The sequence below is a fragment of the Furipterus horrens genome, unplaced genomic scaffold (genome assembly GCF_987537825.1).
Source record: "Furipterus horrens unplaced genomic scaffold, mFurHor1.1.pri manual_scaffold_2, whole genome shotgun sequence".
Lineage (NCBI taxonomy): Eukaryota > Metazoa > Chordata > Mammalia > Chiroptera > Furipteridae > Furipterus > Furipterus horrens.
This window is the reverse complement of record NW_028327172.1, coordinates 56378860-56405459: the sequence shown is the minus strand read 5'-3', so window position 1 is coordinate 56405459 and position 26600 is coordinate 56378860. Positions and strand designations below refer to the sequence as shown.

At 36.6% G+C, this 26600-nt stretch overlaps 1 protein-coding gene and 1 long non-coding RNA gene across 3 annotated transcripts; one reads left to right on the top strand and one right to left on the bottom strand.

The window, feature by feature from the left end:
- Positions 1-1988: 1988 nt before the first annotated feature.
- Positions 1989-22583, bottom strand: CHORDC1 (cysteine and histidine rich domain containing 1). 2 transcript variants are annotated; one of them, XM_090267795.1, is made up of 11 exons: positions 22367-22583; positions 18932-18981; positions 16382-16438; positions 15324-15481; positions 13897-13997; positions 12984-13042; positions 9027-9097; positions 7959-8064; positions 3672-3791; positions 3164-3226; positions 1989-2668 (listed from the first exon to the last, which is right to left on the bottom strand). In XM_090267795.1, exons 1-11 carry the CDS (start codon positions 22428-22430, stop codon positions 2522-2524), a joined length of 996 nt encoding a protein of 331 aa, XP_090123921.1. In that variant the 5' UTR covers positions 22431-22583; the 3' UTR covers positions 1989-2521. The 2 variants fall into 2 exon arrangements, with proteins under 2 accessions (XP_090123921.1, XP_090123922.1); XM_090267796.1 differs by lacking the exons at positions 18932-18981; positions 22367-22583 and adding an exon at positions 18786-18836.
- LOC150018601 (uncharacterized) lies at positions 22336-23322 on the top strand. Its single transcript, XR_016509209.1, has 2 exons — positions 22336-22767; positions 22845-23322. It is a non-coding gene; the product is annotated as an uncharacterized LOC150018601 (long non-coding RNA).
- The last annotated feature ends 3278 nt before the right edge of the window (positions 23323-26600 follow it).

The following is a 26600-nucleotide window of genomic DNA, read 5'->3' as shown; positions in this document are numbered from 1 at the left end:
AATTCTTAATTGTATAAATGGTCTATGATTATTAAGATTTTAACTTAAGAGGAAGATCAATATAGGATATAAAGAACTCTACCTTCTTGCAATTCTTCTGTAAACTTATCTAAAAATAGGAGATTGAAAAGAAATAGAAGCTCAACTTCTTAGGTACCTTACTTTATAATAGCAAATGGGCTATGCAAGAGAAGTAATGTTTCCCATGGTTAGTTTAGCTGTCAGATTCATTACCAAGTATATATAATAAATCTATCTTTGTTTTGCTACAATAATTACTCTGAATGCTGAGAAAAACAAAGTATATTTCTAGAGAAACAATTTAATAAAGTTAACACTTTATTTTTTTTGACAGACTGATAAAAGCAAAGCATAGTTTACCTAATTATAAATGTGTCTATGTATGAATTAAAAGAAATATTTAGATTTTCATCTGAGCAACAATTTTCAGAGGTTTGTGGGAATAAGAAACAGAGAAGGGTCATGAATGTAACCAAACTAAATACATAAGCTGTGTCCAAAAACAATTTCAAAAGTCAATGCTTTGTAATGAACTCTTAGGTGTATAATCCACTTGCTTTAAATAATAGTTCAATCACACATAACATATTAAGATACTCTTTAGGGGAAAATAGCCTCACAGGAAACGTAAAAAAAGGGAATATTAATCATCACCTCAAATCAAAACAAGTAGCAACCTCTCCCTAAGAAATAAAGATTGCATGTGTCCTAATGAACCCAGGTTCTTAAATTATAAAAGATAAATTAAAAAATTTTTAAATACAATTCGCTATAAACTTAATATACTCCATTTGTCCAATTTTTACTGCCAAAAAATTTCTTTCCATGGTTATTTTAGTGTCATGAAAGCCTGGTTGCCTATTTTTTACATCTTTACTTGTAACAGAGTTAAAGCATTTAATAATTACATAACTCCATCTAATAGTTATTTGCTAAGGGTAGTAGAGTGAGCTATACTAACTCAACTAAAATTGTACTTCTGCAAATTTCCTTTTATAAGAATTCCATTAATTCCAAGAAAAGAAAAACACTCAAGGGGCTTAGGAAATAATAATTTTAATCTATGTAAGCATAATCCATGCCCAAATGTATTAAATTCTGCCAGTTTTTGCTGTCATAACATTTTTCATTTTCTTCATGAACTCTGCACTACTTCAAAAAGTGACTTATCATTTAATCAGTTCAATTAGCATATACAATCTAATTGTGATACCTATTTAATACAGTACAACATATAATCAATACTATATCACCTAGAATTGTCAAACTGTTCATGAAAGCCTAAAAAAACTATAAATCAATTAAGCGATTTCATTTAACATGTAATAGGTAGTCCTCATAAAGCAAAACTTAAATATTTAGTTTTCTGGAACTAATATATTTCATAAGCCTTTTAATCTATAATTTAATAGATATAGTTTACCAAGGGAAGCCAGATACATATATTTAGCTTCTTTAAATTTAATTAAAAATTTTAAGAGGATGTAAGCTATAATTCAGATGCAATATAGCCATAACACCATATCAAGACCTTGTAAATAATAAGAAAAGAGATATTTAACATTATTGCTTAGTCTTATGAAATGGTGTATTTTTAACCAAATTGATACCAACTAAAAGTGTAGACTTTTATTTATAATGTTTCCTATACTCTTAAATGGTACTGCTTGGCAAGTAAAACAGATACTGATATAATTCTTTTTCAATTAGTTGCAAACATTCTAATTTGTTAATCAATGCACATATTCCTGTTTAACTACTTACTATACTACTTCAGAATTAATCCTCCTATGGAAAGTAACCGTTCCAAGTGGAAAAAAACATTGCAGAGCTTTATCTTTTCCCTAAAGATTTTCAAGTATTATAGGAACACAAATTCATGAAAAAACTAATTAAAAATTTGACAATTCATCTTATACAAATTATGAAACAGAACAAATGTGACTTTATGTTTCTCTGCTTAATATTATACAGTGATGCCTCAGCTAACGAGTGATCTGGCTAACAAATTTTTTGGCTAACAAGTATTTTTTTTCTCTGTTTTTCGGATTCGGCTAATGAATGTTTTAGTGTGGATGTGCACACTAACATAAAGTAGCAAACATGAACAGTTGGGCCATTCCAGGAGCTTATCTTTTCCATCTCTATGTGTGTGACACAGAAATGTGATTCTGGAACAAATTATTTTCGTTAGCTGAGGTATCACTGTACTAAGAATACTAAGAACTATTCTATTAATGAGCTATTTTCTAACTTTTTCAAGTATGGGACACAACTACAATTCTATTAGTGAGGAGAAACGAATACTCAATCTTAGGTAACTCAAAAGAAAAATGGGAAGCACAACAAGATAAACTTGCCTTTGGCTTTTAAGATTCTACACTGTTGACCCTGAAATGCCAGATTCAACAATAACAACAAAAGATTATAGCAGCAAGCCACCATTTCACCACATATTAAGAATTTTGAAAGAGGCAATAACTTTTTATTCCCTCTCAATTCATTCTGTTTTGTCTTCTTTTTGTTTTTCCTGTTTTTTTGTTGCAGGCAGTTCAAGGCTCGCCCACTGCATAGGTTCAGCTTTTCTCATGGTGATCTCAATCTTTGTTGCAGTCATAGTAACATAACTTCGCTTTACATCAATCACCTGCAACATACCAGAGAATTAAAGTAAACCAGGGTGGTTTTATTAGTTTAAAAGAGAAAAATACTTGTCTTGCCTATGTTAATAATAAAAAATCCAAGACTCTAATGCTATTTTTTTCTTGTTAAAAAAAAAAAAGATTTTACTTACTTTTAGAGAAGGGAAGGAAGGGAGAAAGAGGACAGAAACATCAATGTATGGGAGATACATCGACTGGTTGCCTCTTACACACCCCCAATTGGGGACCTGGCCCCCAACCCAGGAATGTGCGCTGACTAGGAACGGAGTAGGTGACATTTTTGTTTGCAGGCTGGTGCTCAATGCACTGAACTACACCAGCTAGGGCTCTAATGCTATTTCAATACCTAGGTCTCAACTTTTTGGTTAGAATGAACAGGTTACATAACTATCTTGATCAATTACCAACGTAATGCCTTTTACTATAGGAACGGTACTTTAAATAACAAGAAAATATTCTGCTGGATTCATAATACTTACACCCCATAATTTCACATTTTGATGAAATTCCTTCTCTCCTTCGAATACAATGTGCACATTTAACTGAAAAAGATATATAAAGTTGAGTAACTGATCAAACCCAAACTAATGGTTTATAATATAAAATGATTATAAAAATAAGAATATATTAATAAAAACCACTTAAGCTACTTTAACAAACTGCCAATATTGTGGGTTTTTTTTAATTTAAGAAAACCAGGAACAGAAAAAATTAACTTGAAGTTTTACACTGAGAGAAGTACAATATTATTTGATAAATCTTCTAAGCTACCACAGTATCTCCAGAATGCTTCACAAATAACTATTATGTAGAAATTTTCGTTTAAGAAAATTTCTGTGACTGTAGTTCCAAACTATTATTTTTCAAATGGGAAAGAATAAAAGATCTTATCTTAAAATCAGCTCAAATAAGACCACTATTACAGTACATCAACATAATGAATTAATGTATAAAGACAGTTTTTACTCAGATATTTAGTGTACTTACCAATGTACTATTTGCTGCCACCTGACTAAGTTCTGGAAGTGAATTTTTAGCATACACTGAAATGGTGACTTCACCCCCAGTTTGATGCCAGTCATGTCTACATGGAACAACTTTTTTCCCCTGTAATACAAGACAAACTTTATGAATTTACAAAGTGCCATATAATCTCTTAAAAAGAATCTGACCCATCTAAATGAGAAAAAATTACCATGTTCAATTGAGTTCTTATTGTTTAGAAGGGCAAACTTCTAAAGTTCCCATCAAAAAGTTTAAACAATAAAATATGTCATGAGAACATACTTATTCCTTCTATTTCATTTTTTTTCTTTTAGGGCCATAGGATCAACATACATTAAAAAAGGTAATTTAAGAATTCCTGCAAAACTTTATCCAACTTTAATATTCTGCAATCCACTAAGTAGTCATAAAAACATTCTGTGAAGACTGAAGTGAGAAAGACATTTGCTTAGTGGTCTAACCAGACAACACCTTAACCTCATACATAGGAACATTTAACTTACTTTCTACAAACTGGAATTTGGAAAAAGATAACTGACTGCTCACAACTATTTATTACTGAATAATTACTTTCTTGTCGTAACAACATACAGAAAAAGAATCTGTGGATGTAATTTTTTTGATTATTATGGAAATAATTACTGTACATTGCTGTATCAGCAACTATTTTAAAAAAGAGAAACTGACTTGTTTTATAAATGAGGATAAATTAGTCATACAATGCAGGAAACTGGGAGGCTCCGCTGCTGTAAAAAGTAATATTTACATTTTGGTACAATTATATTAACTGAACTGAAATTACTTTTATCACTTACATTTTTTATTTGCCCTTAGGCTACTGGCTTAGACACTTAATACCTGATAAATGCATGCATTAAAAAAATAAAAACAACCATGGCCGGCATGGCCCAGTGGGCTGAGTGCTGGCCTGTGAACCAGAAGGTCACTGGTTTGATTCCCGTATAGGGCACATGCCTGGGTTGTGAGCCAGGTTCCCAGCTGGGGGCACACGAGACACAATTAGTCTATGTATCTCACACATTGATGTTTCTCTCCCTTTCTTTCACCCTCTTTCCCTCTAAAAATAAGTAAATAAAATCTTTTAAAAATAAAAATAAATAAAAAATAAAAACATTTCTTCGAAGGTTATATTGTGAAAACTTTTGCCTATAATAGAAAACAAGTTTATTTTATCAAACTAAATCTTTCAAACTTTTGGACCTTGGAGAAAATACAGGGAGACTTCACTGTATTTATTTGCTAATAAATCATTCCTATAAGTTTTGTGGTAGATGAATTAATCTGAGTGATACAGGTTGGGGCAAAAGTAGGTTTATAGTTGTCAGTATGGAAAATACTACAATAATAAATAATAACACAAGAATAAACTCTCTGTTCCATGTACTCACAACTATAAACCTCCTTTTGCCCCATCCTGTACTCATAATCTCCAACCATGTGTTATTAAAAAGCAGAAGCAAAAAAAAAAAAAAAAAAAAAAAGAAGCTATAGAATACTCAAATGCAGAAGAAATGAATCCATACAGCAACTGGAAAATGTGTAATTACCTTGTAAGTTCAGACATATACTGAAAAGGTTCACTGCCTTGGGTTTATTAGTGCCAGGGCAGCACAAAAATATAATTTAATATATTATAAAATACATTAATAATAGCTACCAAACACTTATTTAGAGATAAATGGCTTGCCTTCTTACAACTTAATGGGATTTGGGAAAGTATTAGCAGAACCCTGAGTGTTTTTAAAAAGCTTCCAGGGAAGTAGGAACTGATGCTTTCTTTTTTCTGTTGATAAATTTCCCTGTAGCAAGAAGAGGCATTCAAAACAATTCCAACAAGTTGCAATCTTCCTCTTTGGCCACCAGATGAAATGTCTGTGTATCTGTAAATAGCAGAACGAACTTCTAAGAGGCCAAAAGAGAATCAAGAGATCTAAATGATCAAAAACATCAAATGAGCAGAAAAGTGGTTTCTGTTAAACAAAAAGTAGGAAAAGACCAAGGAATTACCAAAAAAAAAAAAAAAAAAAAAAAAAAAAAACAGCTTTAATTTCTCCAGGCTTAAGTATTTCATAAAAATCTATATACTTGCATCAATATACACAATGACTATTCTGATCAAAGGGCATGCTGTCAAGAGCTTGACTGATATTAATTTTAGTTTTTAGGCCCATCAATACTTTACTGTGTGTGACTTCCAGCCAAGATGGATGCCTAGACAGACACACTGCATCTCCCTCCACAACTAAGAAGGAATACAACTACCTCAAAACTAGAGACAACCAGAAGTTCCAGAATATCGAGCTGCATGGAAGTCCAACAAAGATATAAAGAAGAAACACTTATCCAGACAGGTAAGAGGGGCGGAGAGGATGCAGTACGGTGGTGGCGGCGGCAGCTGTAGGCCGGTGGAAAGCGGGGTCACACATTTTTAAAACTGGGGAGGGACACCTGGGGAGCACTCCCAGAAGCAGACCAGACTGCATGGCTCACGGTCCCAGCGCCAGGGAAAATAAAGCATCATTGCTTCTGAATGTGCAAACCAGTTGGTGTTGAAGCAGAGGAAGAAACCACCGGTCTCTCAGCAGAGTTCACTTGTTTAAAGGATCACCATGGTCCAAGAACATCCGCAGACCCACCCACTATAGGAGCAACAGCTAGAGGCGCCATTCCCATACAGAAGTGGAAGAAAGACCTGGAAAAGGGGCAAGTGCTGAGCAAGCAGCATTGTTCCCTCTCAGACCCCTCCCCCACATACAGTTCCACAACTGGGTGAAACCGATTGCCCTGTACTGACGAATACCTAAGACTCCACCCCTTACAATGTAACAGGTGCGACAGCTCTACCTAAGACACAGAGGCAAACAAACAAAGCAGCCTGTCAAGATGAAGAGACAGAGAAGTATGGCCCAAAAGCAGAAATGGATCAAAGTTCCAGTAAAGAACTAAGTGATGAGGATATAGCTAACCTAACAGATGCAGAGTTCAAAACACTGGTGATAAAGATGCTCACAGGCTTGACAGATATGCTTAAGTACGCCAAAAGCATGAGGGAAGAAGTGAAGGCTATGCTAAATGAAACGAAGGAAAATCCACACAAAACCAATGGTGAAGGGAAGGAAGCTGGGATGCAAATCAATGATTTGGAAGATAAGGAAGAAAAATACAAGTCAACTAGTACAGAATGAGGAAACAAGAACTGAAAAGAATGAGGAGAGGCACAGGAACCTCTGGGACAACTTTAAACATGACAACATCAGAATCATAGGGGCGCGAGAAGGAGAAGAGGAAGAGCAAGAAATCAAAGGCTTATGTGAAAAAATAATGAAGGAAAACTTCCAAATTTGACAAAGAAAATAGACATACAAGTCCAGGGAGCACAGAGAGTCTCTAACAAGCCAGACCCAAGGAGGAACACACCAAGACACATTATAATTAAAATGCCAAAGGTGAAAGATAAAGACAGAATCTTAAAAGTAACAAGAGAAAAGCAGAGTTACCTACAAAGGGGTGCCTATAAGACTCTCAGCTGATTTCTTAAAAGGAACTTTGCAGGCAAGAAGGGGCTGGCAAGAAGTATGCAAGGTGATGAAGATCAAGGACTTACCAAGATTACTCTATCCAGTAAAGCTATCCTTTAGAATGGAAGGGCAGATGAAGTGCCAAAGGAGATCATTATCATCTAACCATTAGTATATGAAATGTCAAAGGGACTTAAGAAAAAGAAGATAAAAATTAAGAACATTAAAATGACAACAAACTCTCAACTATCAACTGAATCTAAAAAATAAAAACAAAATCGAACTAAGCAAACCAGAACAGGAACAGAATCATAGCTTTGGGGATCATCTGGAGAGTTATCAGCTGGGAGGGGGAAGGGGGAGAAATGGGGAAATGGTGCAGGGATTAAGAAGCATAATTGGTTGGTACAAAGTAGACAGGGGGAAGTTAAGAATAATATAGGAAAGGGTGAAGCCGAAGAACTTATATGCACGACCCATGGACATAAACTAAGGGGGGAGGGGACTGCTGGAGAGAAGTGAGGTATTTGGCAGAAGGGAGCAAAGGGGGGAAAAAAATTAGGACTATTGTAACAATATTATCAATAAAATATCCTTAAAAAAACACACAAAACTTTACTGTGTGAGGTAGAGACAACTTTTTAAAAATCTCAAGACAGCATAATGTCATATTTTTAAAAATGACTCTGATGAATACACCTTAATGTGTCATTTTGAAAAGGTTACTTACAGCATCCTTTGCAGTCCACACGTGTTTTCCTGTTGTACAGCCCTCTTGGGCTAAAAATGTATTAAAATCAGAAGTTTTTCTTCTACAACAGCTCCAGTATTTCATCCTTTAAATTATCATAGAAAAATTTCAGAAATGAAATCTCACACCCAAACAAGTCCTGAAGTATCATAGTGACAAGTGTTTTAAAAAAAATATATCAGTAAGTATGCACCTGTATACCTTGCAAGTGTTTAAATTACCAAACAGTTAAAATTATCAAAAGACTTAATAATTTAAAAACCAGAATGCTGTTTATTATAGCAATTTTGGAGCTCCTGAAAAAAGATGTGTAAAACCACCAAAAAAATTCCACATCAGCTTTTCACTGAAAGCTCACATTCCAGTGTCCTCATGAAGCTACCAAATGGTGGTATGACCAAAAAATTTCTATCCTCATGTTTTAATAATCTAAGAAAGTGAGAACATGCAAACAAGTTAAAAAATGTTTCCACAACCTGTGAAGGTCAATTCCAAAGTAGGTGAAACCCACTATTACATACTTGAGAAAAATCTAACACTGAAGACAAAAGTCGCAGTAAAACTTTGGTTTGATTCCTAAAGAATCCTGGAAGCAAAATGAAAGATTTTAATACGGTATTTTCTATAAACTATAGAGTAATACAGAAGAGAGGCTCTCAACTGAGGGCTGTAGAAAAAGTATGGGTTTTCTTGGATGCCACACAATGTTGGTGTCCTTAGTGCCCCAAGGCCAAAAACTGTAAATGTCCTGCAATGTGCAGATAATCCTTCAAGCAAAAAGAAACTATTCAGCCAAAATAGAGTATCGCGCTGAAATATAACAAAATAAGAAGCATGAGGTTTGAATCACAATGGCCACTTAATTATAATACTATTTCAGTTTTCATGTGTAAAAAGAAGGCAAAACCCACATTTTTAGGTTACTGTCAAGACTACACAACAGTATAAATAAAATATCTAATTATGCTGCATGGCAAATAATGTTTAAAGGTATATTAACTTTTCTAACCTCTACCATAAAGTTTTAATTAGTCATGTGTAAGTTACCCTTCATGGAAAATAGGTACTCCAGAATGATATACACAGACTTCTTCTAGACTCTGTAGGCCCTGGTATGTCTAAAAGAAAAAAGAACAATTATTACCTTCATATGTCAATGTTACATTTCACACATATTTGTAGTATTGGTGATCTCTAAGCACTATGAAAATGCTCAAGAAATAACATTGCCTAGAACAGTCATAAATTCACCCTAAGCCATTTCAATAAGAAGTAAAAATGATTCCTTTTTAAATATGTTTAAGTTTCAGTTCCCTATGAAAAAGGCAAATAGAAAAGTAGGCAACAGGATGTATTAAGATGCTTTCAGACTTTTGGGTATGAGATCACATCTAAGCATATTCAGTTATTTAAATTTACAGAACAGTTTTAAAACTAAGAGATTAGTAATCTCAACAGAAATATAGTTACAGTATGATTTATGTGCATAGTAAATTCTGTGTGGGCATTATGAATTAATATGGAAAATCTAGGTAAGCAAGTCTGGAAGTTCTAGAGTGATGACTTCTTAACCCCTATGAAGGGTAAAATGAGCTGCCGACCTATATATATATCCAGGGTTTGTCTGGAAGATCCGGGCCCCATTGCTGCTTTAGGTGAAGGCTCTACAGATGAATTCACAAAAAGTTATATTAATAAAACATAGATGCAGCCAGTAGTATATTTTTTCTCTATTTTGGTATTTATTGCAACTACCTACAGTACAGAAAGTAAAATTCTGTATATTTACTTTATCGTAAGTCCAAAGTACTGGGTGTCTATATCTCCTAAAGATATACCAGAAGTACATGAAACTCAGTATGTCAGATTCTGAACTTATCACTGTTGTCCCCCAAGTGTCTTACTTATCTTCCCACTTTATTTGATGGCACCACATCTACTCAATCTCCCTGAACACGGTATTCCATTTTTCTTCTCCCTCCATGCATATGTTGTATATCACAACTGTCAATTTGACTTAAAAATATCTATCAGTTTAATTTGCTAACCTCTCTCATGATCACCAGTAGATTTTAGGCAATGAAAGTATACTAACAGATTCTGACTCATGACCTTGAAATAAGCAGATTTCTTAAATAATACACAGAAAACACACAAACAAAAAAGATGGACAAACTGGACATTACAAAAGAGTCTCTGTTTATCGAAAGCCATTATCAAGAGAGTAAAAAATGTAGTGTCTCTAATAAAGAACTTTAGCTAAAAAAATATATAAAGAAGTCCAAAAATCCTTAAGAAAAAGCAAAGTTAATTAAAAAATAGGTAAAATATTTTGGACATTTCACAAGAGGCTCCCCAAATGGCCAATAAAAATACAGAAAAGTAGCCAACCTCATCATCTGGAAAGTCATTGTCCTTTACAAGATTACAAAGGGTCCTAATATTTGAGAGGGGGGGGATAGTTAATTTTTATGAACCAGGGGTATGGACTTGGAAGGGATTGCTGGGGGAGGGGGGTGCTGGGTGGAGGGGAGCAAGGGGGAGAAAACTGGAACTGTTGTAACAATATAATCAATAAAAAACAACATATAAATAAATAAATAAATAAATAAAATAAAACCACAATGGGAACACAACACACCCACCAGAATTGCTAAAATATAAAAGACTGATATTAGCAAGTGTTACCCAGATGCAGAACAAATGAAGTCAACCTAACAAACTGCTGGCAGGAGCGTAAATACAATCACTTTGGAAAACTACATGAAGTATCTGTTAAAACTGAACATATACACACTCTATAATCCAGCAGTTCCATTTCTAGTTATATCTCTAATAGAAATGTGTGTATCTGTCCCAAAGTCGTGCACAAAAATGTTCATAGTAACATTAATCCAAAAAACTTAAAGGGCAGTAGAAAGGGTAAATTGATTGCACAAACAATGGCATGTTAAAGCTATGTGTAACAAAGATAAAACTCTAACAAACATTTTATTAAGCAGGGTACCTGTCTTATAATTCTATTTACATTAAGTTCAAAAATAGGGAAAACTTATCTATGGTCAGAAAAAATGTGGTTAACTTTGGGGGAGAGAATAATGAGAGGAAGCTTAAGGAGGGCCCTGCTCTGTGAAAATCCCTCAAGCTATAACTTATATTTGTTTTAAAATGTTATATTTCAGTGAAAAAGATTAAAAATTGTCTTTAATGGTCTCCATAACCTAAAGTCTAACTTTTTATAAAAATATTTTATTTATTTTTAGAGAGAAGAGGGAGAGAGGGAAAAAGGGAAAAGAAACATGGATCGGCTGGATCGATTGGTTGCTTCTCGTATTCACCCTGACTGGGGACCGAACACGCACTGAGGCATCTGTCCTGACTGGAGATCAAACCTGCAACTGAACCAGTAACCTTTTGCTTTCCAGCACGCACAATGCCCAACCAGTTGAGCCACACTGGTCACGATGGCTAAAGTTTATCTGTTGAGCATTATAAAAGCCTTTCAGGATCTAGCCCCTACTCATCTCTTTTAATCTCAACTTCACACTAGCAAATTCTGTACCATTATTAACTATTTGTTTTTTTCTGTATACTAATTGTATCTCCCACCTCTGCTAGGGATATCCTTTCCCTTTTTGTCCATTTACAGAACTGTCATTTGTTTTTCAAAATTCATCTGGGATACATTCTGTGGATCTTCCTCCACTACCCTATCACTTGTGCTGTTTCCGCTACCCCAAGAATTAATCATTCTCTTTTAGCTACTACTTTTACCTTTGTGAATACATTTATATTTCCATCCCCAAATGAGCAAGGTAACATAAGGGTAAACTACAAACCTATTCCCCCCAACCCTGTCTTCCCTCTTGGTTAATGTGTCACCAGTCACCTAGATGCTGGCGTCACAGCCCCCTTCCTTCACTTCTAGTTCATTAGCAAGTCCTTCTAATACGTTGAAATATCCTTCATTCTACACACATTTGCCATGTGCTTGGCACTGTTCTAAGCATTCAAAGGACACCAAAGAACAAAACAAATAAATCATTTCCTTGTAAACCTTTGATGAGGGAAGAAAAGGAAGAGAGAGTTAGATAGGATAATTAGCAAAATAAATATGCAAAGTAAGTAGCGTGTCATAAGATGGTAAATGCTATGGAGAAAAAAGGAGTGGAAATGTTGGAGGATATGCAATTTTACAAAGAGCAGGTAGGAAAAGGCCTCACTGAGGTATCTGACTACATCCCACATTTAACCACTTCTCAAAAACATACCCTCCAACCTCACTGCCTGGCTTCTACAATAGCATCCTAACTGGTTTTCCTTCTTCAAATTCCACTTCTGCTCCATTATATTTGCCACTTAACAGCTAAAGACATATTTTAAAATCCCTCCTTAAAACAGATAAGTTTCCTATTATACTTAGAATAAAGCCCAAACACCTCCTTGTTGCTTATAAGGGCCTCCATAATCTTGCCTCTCTCTTTTGCACTATTTACACACCTCTGACCGAGCTCTAAAGCCTCTACACATACTACTCCCAAGTCTACTCCAAGGTTTACATAACTCATCCACTATTCAGATTTTTTATTTAGTGTCATCAAAGATTTCCCTGACATTCTGATTTAAAGCTTCACTCTACTTCCTTGTCTTCATAACTACCTGAATTCATTTTAATGACCTATTTGTTGTTTTTCTCCCTAAATGAGAATATCAGCTTTGTAAGAACAGAGATTTCTGCTTTATTTAATACTATGTACCTAGCCTTAGTCCCTAAGTTCTCAGAGAATGCTGACTGAATTAGAATTATTTAAACCCATGATTCTATGAGATACAATGATCCTCAGACAGTCTCTTATCCATGTTCATAAGCCCTAGCTCATACCATAGTGCCCAACCCGTAATAGGCAAACAAATGTTTGTTGAATTAATTCACTAAATTGCACTTGCTTTTTTCAAAATTATAATTTTACTTTTATGACTCAACACAAATTTTACAACATATACCTTTGAACACCCGCCATTTTTACATGAGGTCCCAATCTTAATTTCATCACTGTCTTCATCTGAAACAAACAAAAAATCAAATGAGAAATGTTAAAACAGAACTTTACTACAGTGCCATTCTTAAAAAACATAAACTTTTCCATAAAACAAGTATTTTAAAAAATAATCTAGCCCTGGCTGGTGTGGCTCAGTAGATTGAGTGCTGGCCTGCGAACCAAAAGGTCGCTGGTTCAATTCCCAGTCAGGGCACGTGCCTGGGTTGCGGCCCAAGCCCCTAGTTGGAGGCGTGCAAGAGGTAACTGATCAATGTATCTTTCACACATTGATGTTTCTTTCCCTCTGTCCCTCCATTCCCCACTCTAAAAATAAAAAAATATATTAAAAAAAAAAAATCTAAATACGAAAAAACACTAACATTTTAAAATTATTTAAAATTAAAATGAAATGAATTTAAAATTAAAATCATTTTAAGTAAGTTTTCTGTGTGACCTATCAGGTAATGTATTTAAAAATCTAATAAGCCAATTATTGTGACTAGATTTTACCGAAAGCCCTAAAATGACATGGTACATTTCTATTCTATAATACAATTTTATATACAATATCTTAACCTTGTGAAAGAGAAATCATGAAAGGGGTAGTTTCTTCCCATAGTATCAGGTATAGGTCAGAGAATACTGAATATATTTTATCTCATGTACAATGAAACATTTATAATTATCAAGGAAATTTAACTCTGTTAAACCACATATCCGTTCTAGTATCACTGGCATTTAAAAAACAAGTAAGTTCTTTCCTACAATGTGCTACTTTTTCATAATTCTATCTGGTCAAGTATACAGCTCCTACCTCTGTTAGATAATTGGTTAACTGTACAGAATAAAAATTACAACATATAGAACAAAAATCTTACCTTTATTTTTTTCATTCCCTGATGATAGTTTAAGTTTATCAAGAGCTTGTTTAAGGGAGGCAGATACTTTTAATTCCAAATTTGTCATTGGCTCATCTGGGCTGGAGAATTTTGAAACTTTATTACTATCATTATTGTAGGAAAATATTTCTTTGTACTAAAAATAAATATACTTAAGAATCTATTTATGGAAAGAAACCAAATGATTTTTTAATCAAGTTTTTTCTATTAAAAAGTATTAACATATTTAAGTTTTAACAGAAAAGTTTCCGATATTAAAAAATTGTCTCAAATAATCATGATATCACCAACAGATTAAACTATTATCAGTAAGACTAATGGGAAGGAAAGACTAGCAATTCAAGTTTGTGAGAATGAGTTACCTCCAAGGAAGGGACCATGAGGTACTTTTACAATCCATGCCTAAGCAGAATGCTGAGCATATAATAAACAAGCAATAAATATCTACTAAATGAATCCATATTCCTACTGGTGGAGATAATTCACTTTGTGTGGACACTGGTAGATGCACTGATAATAAATTCAGATACAATTATATCACAAGGCAATTTTAGTATTAAAAAAAAACAGTAACAGCATTCCCTAACATTTCATAATGGTTTAAGTGCTACACAAGTATGTATTGTATGATCTGTTTAAGGCCATTCAATAAATACAAAGAATAGTAATACAATAAAAACAGAAATCCTAGATTATTCATTCTACATCCTTAATGAAATTAAACCTCTTATTTAGGAAGCCATTAACGAAGTACATAAAATACCGATATCCTTGTTATCTCTATAATACCACCAAATGAATTTAGGTTAAAATATTTAATTTCTCTCACTTCCTCTTAAGTAAAATTAGTAGCAGTCCATTATTTAAAGAAAATAGTACCTCATTTCACCAATTACAGCATTACAATTACACTGTAATACTTAGCAAGGAGTCATGTCAGAATTCCTGTCTTTTTCTGATAATTTTCTTTTTTACTAGATTTGAAAAGGTACTAAATATTCTTCCATCAAGAATGTCCTAGAAAATATTCAGAAAAGAAAGACCTCTAAGTTTTTTCAATTCAAATGGACTCCCTGACGAGGACGAGGACAATTCCTTTACAGAATTTCACTATGCCACAGTGACAGAAGACAAAAGTCAAGGTACAAGACCAACACGTGGCTCCCCAAACCTTCCACAATTATGACAGTACAGTGAGTAAATATGCAACGAAGTTTACAGTGTACATGGCCTCAAGTTGAGGGGGAATTAAAAAAAAGATATATCTAAAGAAAAACCAAATGGTAAAAAAGTTGGTGACCTAAACACCTGTTACAAATGGAATTATTCAGTATCATAAATGAAAATATCAAGAACAAATGCTAGTATTCAAGTGTGACAAAAACACGCAAGTTTAAAATGTGTACCTTGGCCTCTTTATTGCTTCTACTGGTTTAGGGGCTTGAATGATGTGCTCCTGAAATTTGGGTTTCAATTCAGATAGTTCCTTCTTCTCAGTAGTCTTGACTTCAGGTTTGACTGGCTCAGGTGGCTTTTCACTATTGTGTCTTCCTTTTGTACAGCCCTGTTAGTGAAAGGTATTCATTAAGAGTTGTCCTCTCATCTGTTTCACATGCCATGAGAGAAATACTAATTAAATTCTTTATTAATAAATCTTGTTGTGTTTTCTTCACTTTTATCTCACTGACTTATTTTAAGAAACTAAGAAGACTTCAAGTTTGCTATGTTTTTACAGGCGTTATTATATCTGAGTAATGCATTAAAAAAAAGCCTCTGAATAAAAGTTTATATATACCTACTTAACTCTATTAAATGTACAGAAAACTTGTTTATAGGAAACGAATTCTAGAAATCTCAGTTAATTCGACAAATTATTTACAAAAAAGGGCAATCTGATACCCAGTTCTGCTACTAACTAGTTATATTACATTGAGCAAGTTAATTTTTTTAAACCTCAGTTTTCTCCTCAGTAAATGGAGATAATGGCGCACATGATATTTTTGAGAGGATTAAATAAAATAGAATTTTTGGCACACCTGGCAGGTGGCAAACACTAACTAAGTGTCTCTTCCATATTCCACTGAGTCATACATACATTTTAACATCTCTGAAATCATAAGATTAATCATACGTCATTTAATTAAACATATACAAAATAATGGTACATTTCAACAGTATCTTAGATTTGATAAATGCATTAAATTGTTTCCTACCACTTTCCATCTTCTTGATGTTTAGAACTACTACCATCAAGAATGAACCAAAACGGACAACTTGAAACTTTAATCTCTAAAGCAGATAAATTCCTATTTTAAAGACTGTAGGAGGGAGGTGAGCTCCATTTTAAAAGAAAAGTATGATCTACAAGTGAAGATGGACTAGTCTAAAATCAGACTCCTCAAATCTGAAGCTTCCTAGAATATGTACTTTTAGGAGATAATCTAGAAAAAAAATTAATACTTACTACAATGCTTAAAAAATCAGAAAAATCAGTTGTTCTTCTCTTACAGCAAGACCAACCCTATGAAAAGGAGAAAAAAACCTGAAAACTGTATTTTCATGAAAACCACAACTCAGTGAAACACTCTACTTGCACTTATCTTCTTGAATCCGGAAGTGACTTGCATATAATATGTATTCCACGGTTTGGAAATGGTATAAATGATTCATCTAACCAAGTGAAATGTTTTTAGTCCCTGGTTTAAAAAAACTAATAACTGTTAGAAGTGATGTGTTGTGATTATGAAAGGAAACACCTTTTAAAAAAGGGAAACAAAAACCGTATCTGCTGTTAAAAATAGTACTTGATTGAGCTGGTCACAGGTTCGATTCCAGTCAGGGCACATACCTAGGTTGCAAGTTCAATCCCCCGGCAGGGTACATACAGGAAAAAACCAATCTGTGTCTATGTCTCTCTCTCTCAAATCAAGTAAACATATTCTTAGGTGAGGATTAAGAAAAAATTGTACTTAGTTTTTAGAGATCAGAGATAATGATTATAATTTTATTGTAGCTATTTCTCAAAAGTTCTACCTATTTTCAGAACACAGGTTAATTAATGTAGCAGCCTAACCACTGCTAGATCTTTTCAGTCAGAAGCATAAAAAGAGAAATTGCTATGGACTGTGTAATTTCTGAACAAAGTATCAACGGGTTTATCGAAAAATGGCTTTAAGTTTAATTCTACTATAGTTCAGAAAATGAGGAAATAAAAAGGCAGCACTCTCAAGACTTCACAGAGGTCTGAAATACAGACTAAGGGCCAGCTTTGCATGTAACCATCTGGTTCTCATTGTTTTTCTCAATACACTACTTGAAGAATTTGGTAGTGAGTTTTTTCACAATATACACTAAAATATTTTTTTAAAGAAAACTTAAAATATATTCTAATTCAAAATTTTCTTTATTCTGAAATTTAATTTTTCAGTCTAAATGAGACACAGATTGGCATTTGGGACAGATAAATTTAAATATGTGAGTATAAGGTTAATGTTGTTTCTTAAGGATTGTCCTTTTCTCTAAATATGCTTATTCTAATATGGATATTAAAATATTCTTTCTTTTGTTAATGCAATGTTTAACTTCTTATTTGGTCAACTAGAAACCTGGCAACAGTAGACACTATATTGATTTACATATTTTGTCTAAAATCTCCTGAGCTGTGAAATCCAAATCTTGGAAAATCTAGGTCTTCAAGAAATGTCTGTAGAGAAAATAAAAAACAGGAGGACTGAAGAAGAGAGAAACAGATACTTCAAAGTAAAATCATTAAGATTAATTAATCAGAATAACAGTTGTGTAGTTTTAAAAAAAAGTGATGGACTGAATGACTGGAAAGTTATTGATATCATTACTATCAGCAGCAAAGTTGAGAGGCAGGCTATTTCTGGAATGAGAGTCCACTTTAGAAACTGGTTTACGGTTGCCAATGACACACATAAATGGAAATATGTTGCAGAAGCCATTGAGGTAACATTTAAGAATAGGAATGAATTAACAAAATAATAGAAAACAAGAAGTAATGACTGAGAAGCAAAGTATGACTATGGTTAAGAGATAGAAAGAAAACATCATAGGAAAAGAAAAACATGTAATAGGAAAAATAAACAGAATAAATGGCAGTCCGGGAAAGATAAAAATTCCCTCACCCCTGGAAAAATAATATATTCGCACAAAATCACAGTTTCTATCCCTGTCAGTTTGTAAAAAGGCTAAAAGGATATAAGAAGTCAAGTCTCAACTTGCCCTATTGAATGTTTGGTCCATTTCCTCATTTAGAACTAACCACAATAACATAAACTTTATTTGCTTGTAAATCTTTGTTTATAGTTGACTGCCTAACAGATAAATGCCAGAAAATGTCCAACTACTCTCTGAAATGTATAATTAGAAATTCAAAGGACAATGACAATATTTAAACATTTAATAAGACTGTTAATGTTCCTAAGTACAAGCAGCAACACCTAAAACCACGGCAGTCATGCTGCACATTTTCTTTTCAAGATCTACAATGGAAAATTACCATATTATCATAAATTGTAAAAGGTCAATCAACCTGGTCACGCAACATTCTGTTATTTCACTACCTCTCCAGAACATCAAAGTACAGGTGGGAAACAGGAGGCATCTCTTTCCTATTTACTTTCACTCTAAACTTACATGTATGTGTTGAGGTTGGCACCATTTAGTGTTTATATCAATCTTTCCTAAAATTAGACAGCAGCTGCCTGGCAGGTTGAGATTAAGGTTCAAAACAACTGCTTTCAAAATTTCCCCTCAAAATTAATAAAGAAATGATGGGTGAGGGGTATAGAAAATGAATGTTGCGATAGAAATAACACTATTTTATAACTGGAAAAGACCTGTACCTGCATTTACTGGAGTACTTGCTCAAATCACCCAAAAATGGTCAGTAAGAAAGCAGACTGTCACAAAAGATGAGAAAATGATTTAGTATTACACCTCTAAATTTACAATACAAATATAAAGAGGCTGAAATATATCAAATTCCTACCTTTAATGCATCATGAAAGACTGGAACACCCGGGTGGTATGTGCAAGCATCTGGTCAAAGACAGAGAAAAAACACTACTTTATAATAAAGAAATAACATTTCCTTCAGGTGTTAACATTTAATCCTTTTTCCAAATGCAAGTAATACTTTTCCTTAAAATTCACTAATGCTTAAGCATGATGCATGGCACCCAGTGCTTAATATAACATTGTATTACAATAGTAATAGTTAAAAGTTCTAGTTCAAGAGTATGATAGTTATAAATAAAAATAATACAGAATAGTTCAAGTATAACAAATTATATCCCATATTCATTTGCTGTTTGTAGTAAAATTTGTTTAGTATCAAAACTTTAAGCTCTAAGATTTTGCCTGTCATCTTTCAATTGTTTTTACAAAAAAAAAAAAAAAAAACCACAAAAAAACCTATCAAACTTCAGTGTTCTTATGTGTACTGGTCCATAAGACTACCCAAGAGATCCCCTAAAAAGATATTTTATGAGAAAAGGTTCACAATTTTAAAAACCGATGTAATATCTAATTGCTAATTTAACTTCTGTGTTAATTCCTAGATACAAACCTCATCAAAGAGAAGTTCTCAGTCTATTTCACTGATTGTTACTCTATTTCCTTATACCCTTCCTCATTATGCCGCCTATTTTTACTTAAGTCTCTTATGAAAATGGGCTTATTACACTTTGCAATATGGAGTATTATGTTTTAAAACATCAGAATAGACAGTTATCCCCTGGCTGAGGGAACCATGAGCTTCTAAAAAAAAAAAACAAAAAAAAACAAACAAAAAAAAAAACAGGTCAGCTTCACACCTGTGTAATTTTCTATAAGGCAGCTTTGCTCAACCTTCATGTCTGCTTAGATTTCAACTCTCACAACCTCAAATTCCCAGCGTTGTTGTAAAATGATTAATTACAGGTACCAAAGGAAATCTCCCTATCACTGTTAATCTCCCTATTAACAGCCAATATGGTTTGCTAACTTAGTAACCAAGTGTTACCTAGACACTGTGCTAGCAAATAGAAGAAAGTTTCAAGTATTTTCATGGCACAGTAAGTAAACCCAAGGATTAGAAAGAAGCTATTAATTAAAGGTAGTGATGGAATTAAGGGTTAAAAAAGGAGGTACAAAACAGAAGTGAATATGCAGAGGGCTATGAAATTGAGGGAGGAATCAAAGTAGAGAACAGAGAGTATTTTTAGATACCAAAGTTACAAAGAGTTGGGGTCATAAAATGCATAACGTAAAGCACAGTAAGAGGCATAATCATAATGGTCAGTTTTGGAAGAATGGCAGTAGCAGTGAGTCAGGTTTTAACTGAATGAACAAAATCGGAAAATCACTGTTTTCAAAAGTAACAAACAGATGGACAATGTCCTGTCTAGCCTTTCTGTATTAGGTCTACCAGTTTTTCTCAAAGTTATATTTTACGGATAAGAAGCTATAACATGATAAGAGGTTAAGAGTCAAGGGCTTTAACATTGGACATGACCCTAGGTCAAATTCTGGCTCTGCCTCTTGGTAGCTGTTCCAATTTTCTCATATATGTGGATTAAATAAAACACTGTTTGTGAAGTGGTGCATTTTGCAGAATAATTGTTTAATATATGCAAGTTACCAATTGGGTTTTTTTTTTTTTTTAGACACTCATTCAGCTCTGTTTCAAACTAAAATGTCCTATCAGCTTAGAAGGGAGTTCTGTTATTTAGTCAATACATGTCAAACCTCTCCCATTACATAGAAGTTTCTCCTAACCAAGTCCACAGTTTGCCCTTGGCTCTTGTCTTCTCTTTGTCTTCATTTTCGTAAGTTCCCATTATATCATTTTTCTAAAGCAAATACACTTTCAGCAACTTTACTGGTGCTCCCAACTGAATTTAGTACTGTTGATCACACAATCCTTGAGACTGTCTACTCCTCTGGCTTTCCTGCGCCCCACCCCAGGTCTCTTCCCTAGGTACTTACTGTACCAGTGACACACACGGCTGACTTCCAAAACGTGGCTGGATCTCCTCTTAATTTAGGCTGATATTAACACCCTATAAACATGTTGTCTGGCACAACAAAGCATCAGCCTTTCTCCTTTAATTAATAATAAGGTAGAATAGTGCAGACACTAAGACAATTTACTTGTTTACGTAGGCAATGGTCTTATTTTAAGTGATGTCACCAATTCACCTGGGCACCAAGATAAATATTTCAGACATCTCAGAGGCGAGAAAGATTTTAAAAGGCATAGAATTTAATCTTCACAATGTGGAACCATGTTGCTACCATGCTGAACTCAGCTTCTCTGAATAATGCATACTTTTTCACAGGGTTGTTGTGAAGATTAAAGTGAGGTAATGTAATAATGTCTATGTCTGGCACATAGAAAACAAACACTAAATAAGGCTGAATTTGAGAAGGTGTTGTCATGTCCTGAAATATTCAAAGAATCAACTTCTTTATCCCAGTCACCAATAAAAATTCAAATTCACTGATCATTTTCTATTTGTCATTCAGGCTAGTCACTAACTCGCACTTCACACCTGTAACTCTACACTTTGGTGCGGCGGAGATAATTCAATCACTTCATTCATGATGGCATGTTATTAAAATAGGAAGGCCACATGCCCTGGCCGGTGTGGCTCAGTTGGTTGGAGGTTCCATTCCCGGTCACGGCACATACCTAGGCTGTAGGTTCTAGGGAGGCAACCAAACTCTCTCTCTCTCCCTCTCTCAGCAATGGAAAAAGAAATGTCTTCAGGTGAGGATAAAATAATAATAATAATAATAATAGGAAGACCACAGCAAAAATATCCAACACAAATGCGGCTGTCCCTCCCACCGGGGCGGATGTATCAAAACTCAACAGCATAAAGTTACAAAATAACTTTCCTAATTCAGTAACACTTTTTTAAAAGTAACTTTGTAACAGCGGGTCTACCACACACTCCCACAGCAGGCTACGGGGCAAATAAACTCTTATACTAATACAACGAGGCTGACATTCAACGCTAGGAAGCGTTGTGCGTCTCTGTGCGTCTCTCTCTCACTGACACACACTCACACACAGTCACTCACTCACTCACAGCAAATCAACAGCCGAGACCAGGAGCACCTGGCTGACTTTCGGTTCCCCGGACAAATAGACCCAGTAGTGGATAAAGATGTTCTCAACGCCCGGTGAAGTGGAGAGCGGACTGCCGGGGAACACGTGGGGCCGCGGGGCAGCCGGTCAACGGATTCGGGCGGCGGCAGAGGCCGCTGCCGGGGCGCCCGCCGAGAGGCAGCGGCCAGGACTGCCGCAGGGACCCTCCCGGGGGCAGCGCGGGGGCGGCTCGCGGGAGAGCCCCGGCACACCGCAGGGTCCACGGGCGTCCCCCGGGACGCGGTGGGGAGGGGAGGCGAGGCGAGGCTGGCAGCGCATTTCTCTTACCATCGGAATTGCTGTCGGGATCGAAGCGCTGACCGCAGCCCCGGTTGTAGCACAGCAGGGCCATTTTTTCCCCCACCAGTACAGGTCAGGCCCAAACACCGGGACCGCAAGGCCGTGCGCTTAAAATTCCCCGACGCAACCCGGTCTGATGGCTGGGCCACAGCCGGCTTCCGGAAACGGCCGCTTTAGCCTCAGGAACCTTCGCGAATTTTCCGGTGGCGCAGGCGCAGAGCAGATGAGAAGAGGCGGAGGAAGAGGCAGGAGGCGGGTCACTGAGCGAGGCTGCATAGGGTCGCCGTGGAGATCGGGTGTTTACTCGGGAAACCTTCAAGGCCGAAGAGGAGGTGTCGTCCAAGGGCGAGTGATCTGCTCTCCCCGGGTTTTCTGCACGCCTTATGGCTGTGGGTATCTCGCGCACACACTGCTGTCTGATTTTTGAGACTATAATTACACTACGTTGTCGGTGTTTTCTCCCCAGATGCTTGAGCTTATCTGCAGAATCCTACAGTTTCTTGGAATCTTCTGGCCAGAACGTGCTTAGTAAGTGATGGGAAGAATGGTGGACGACTCTTCCTGTGTCCTGACTGAATCACTGAAGGAATGTCAGCATGTGGAAAGATTTTAACAACTGAGGAACTGGGGCCAAATCACTGTGAAAATGCAAAGCACTTAAAGATCAGAATATCAAAGAAAAACAAATTCAGTGCAGGAAATGGTCGCTATTGCTCTGGGACCCTAGAGTGATTGTTGCTATTATTTCACGACAGTCTCCATTTAATTAGTTTGTCAATACATAATTCTCCAACCCCAAAACCTCTAGTGAGATTTCATCAAGTGCATTGTAAAAAGTTCAGTAATATACCAACAGCCCCACTGAAATGATGTTAGCCCCAACTATATACTTCCCAGATTTGATGTACTTGAAAATAAAAGCAAACACTTTTAGATAACATGTATATTCAACAATGTTGTATTTTATTTTCATTTAACCTGAGCAGTTTTCTATTGTTTCATACTCATTATGAATGATGTACAGTATTCCCTCACTTATCTTAGGTGTTACGTTCTAGACCCCCACGCCACCCCGCAATAGGTGAAAATCCGCGAAGTAGGAACCTTCCATTTATTTTAGTATTTATATATATTTTAAGGCTTTATAAACCCTTCCCACACACTTGTAAACCATTCCCACTCCCTTATTAACCTTTTCCACACCTTTATAAACTCTACTTATATTCTTAAACATATTCTACACTCTTAAACCTATGTAACTTTAACACCATATGTATACAATACAGCAAAATACCGCAATATAGTGAAAAATCTGCGATAAATAATTACATAAAATATTTTTAAAAATCCCACGATACAGTGAGGCCGTGATATGTGAACCGTGTGTGATATAGAGAGGGACTACTGTATATCTATTCAATGTGATACTATACAAAAATGGGAATGAATAAACTACAAATACAACAAAATAGATAAATTTCACAAACATAATGTTGAATGGAAAAAGCCAAAGGAAAAAAATACATGCCGTATAATCGACTTACATAAATTTCAGAAGCAGGCATAAACAAGCCATTATATTTAAAAATGCCTACTCATATGATAAAGCCATAAAGCCATAAAGAAAAATTAATAAGTTATTATCTTAAATGACAGGATAATTGTTACTTTTAGGAAGGTTAGAGGAAGGTGAGTGTTTCTGAAGTACAGGCATATTTCATTTCTTTAGGTGGTGGATGTTCACTTTATCATATTTCATAAGCAATGCATATATGTTATGTACTTTTCTGTCTTTTGTTCCCATATCACAGGAATCTGAGGTCTAGATACTTAAGTATTTAAAATTTACAGTGGTAGCAGAGCCTTTAAATATTATAGCATAATTTTTTCATATAAAAATTAGCTTGAATAACCAAATTAGATGCAGATTGATTGACTACAAAAATAACTTTGGAAGCTGGATGGAAGTAGGAAAACAACCAGTAAATGTACCATCATCGACCTATTTTCTCAAGTCAGAGGCAAGGCATAGTCGGCCGTGAAGCAATCAACTTTCATCTTTCTTCTTTATTAGTTGTGATTGGGCTTGAGTTCTGTGTAGGATTAGTTATACACCTGACCTGTCTACCTATCTAGAGCAGGAAGTCCAATCTCAGGGCTTAAAAAGTAATCTTATTTATTATGATTAGTCATGCCACATTGAACATACAGTACAGTATTCCCTCTCGATATCGCGGTTCCGTCATCGACAGGGAACTGGCACGACTAAACATCGACATTGCAGCTCTACAGGAGACCCGGTTGGCCGACAACTGAACTATCAGAGAAACCAACTACACCTTCTACTGGCAAGGGAAGTCTCCGGACCAACCAAGACAGCACGGTGTTGGGTTCGCTGTGAAGAACACGCTTGTTAACTCCATAGAGCCACCCACAGGAGGCACAGAGAGATTACTTACCCTCCGATTGTCAATAACTTTCGGCCCAGTCAGCATTCTTAGCGCATACACCCCAACCCTCTGCGCCACCACCGAAGAGAAAGAACAGTTCTACCATGCACTGGACGAAGCGTTATCCAAGATCCCCAGAAGTAACGCTCTTTATCTCCTCGGAGACTTCAACGCAAGAGTAGGAGCCGACCACATGGCCTGGCCCACCTGCCTCGGAAACTTTGGGAGAGGAAAGATCAATGAGAATGGTCAGCGACTGCTTGAGCTTTCGTGTCACCATGGCCTGTGCGTGACAAACACATTCTTCAAGTGCAAAGAGATCCACCAGGTGTCATGGAGGCACCCCCGCTCCCGCCACTGGCACCAGCTTGACCTCGTCATCACCAGAAGAACGGATATTGGCAGCACCCTCCTCACCCGCAGCTACCACAGTGCAGACTGCGACACGGACCATGCCCTCGTGGTAAGCAAGGTGCGCATAACGCCGAAGAGGTTGCACCACTCCAAGATGAAGGGTCGCCCACGCATCAACACCAGTTGTGCCAGCAACCCAGTTAAGACCCAGCAATTCATCAACAGGATGGAAGATGCACTCGGCGAGGGAATGGCGACAGATGACATTATCAAATCCAATTGGCCACGTCTCTGCGACGCCATATACAACTCTGCCATGATTGCTTAAGGGAAGAAAGAGCGGAAGAACGCTGACTGGTACGAGGCTCACTGGGAAGAAATGGAACCCATGATCGAGGCTAAGAGGAAGGCCCTACTGGCTTACAAGGCCACGCCCACTCCCAGTACACTTCAAGCTCTACGGGCTGCCAGGAACAAAGTCCAGAAGACCGCCCGCCACTGTGCCAACACCTATTGGCTAAACCTGTGCAGAAGCATCCAGGAAGCCGCCCATATTGGCAACGCATGAGGAATGTATGAGGGTATCAAGAAGGCAACAGGCCCAATCCCCTCCAAGATCGCCCCCCTTAAGTCCAAGACAGGTGAGGTCATCACTGACCAGGAACAGCAAATGCGGCGGTGGACCGAGCACTACCTCGAGCTGTACGCAACGAAGAACACCGTAACAGACACTGCTCTTAACGCCATCCCAGACCTACCAGTCATGGAGGAGCTAGACACCCCACCTACTGCGGCAGAGCTCGGCAAAGCCATCGACCGCCTCGCTTGCGGGAAAGCACCAGGAAGCGACGGAATCCCTCCAGAAATCCTAAAGAGCGGGAAACCAGTCCTGCTACAGCCGCTCCACCATCTACTCTGTCTCTGCTGGAAGGAGGGTTACATCCCCCAGGATATGAGAGACGCCAACATTATCACCATGTACAAGAACAAAGGAGACCGCAGCGACTGCAACAACTGACTGCAACAACTACCGGGGCATCTCTCTCCTCAGCGTCGTCGGCAAAGTATTCGCCCGGGTCGCTCTTGCCCGCCTGCAGACCCTTGCTTCCCGCGTCTACCCAGAGTCCCAGTGTGGCTTCAGAGCTGGCCGATCAACAGTGGACATGATCTTCTCCCTACGCCAGCTGCAGGAGAAGTGTCACGAGCAGCATAAACCACTCTACCTCGCCTTTATCGACCTCACGAAGGCGTTTGATCTGGTCAGTCGAAGCGGACTCTTCAGCTTGCTACGGAAGATTGGCTGTCCACCACATCTGCTTGCTGTGGTCATGTCCTTTCATGACAACATGCACAGCACGGTGTCCTACAACAGCGCAACCTCTGAGGCCGTCCCAGTCAGCAGCGGAGTAAAGCAGGGC

Coding starts and splice junctions, on each gene's coding strand:
- CHORDC1 (XM_090267795.1), bottom strand. CDS start 22,430: ATGGCCCTGCTGTGCTACAACCGGGGCTGCGGTCAGCGCTTCGATCCC. Junction 18,982..22,366: donor TCCCGACAGCAATTCCGATG/GTAAGAGAAATG, acceptor GTCTTTGACCAG/ATGCTTGCACATACCACCCG. Junction 2,669..3,163: donor AAAATGTGAAATTATGGGGT/GTAAGTATTATG, acceptor GGTATGTTGCAG/GTGATTGATGTAAAGCGAAG.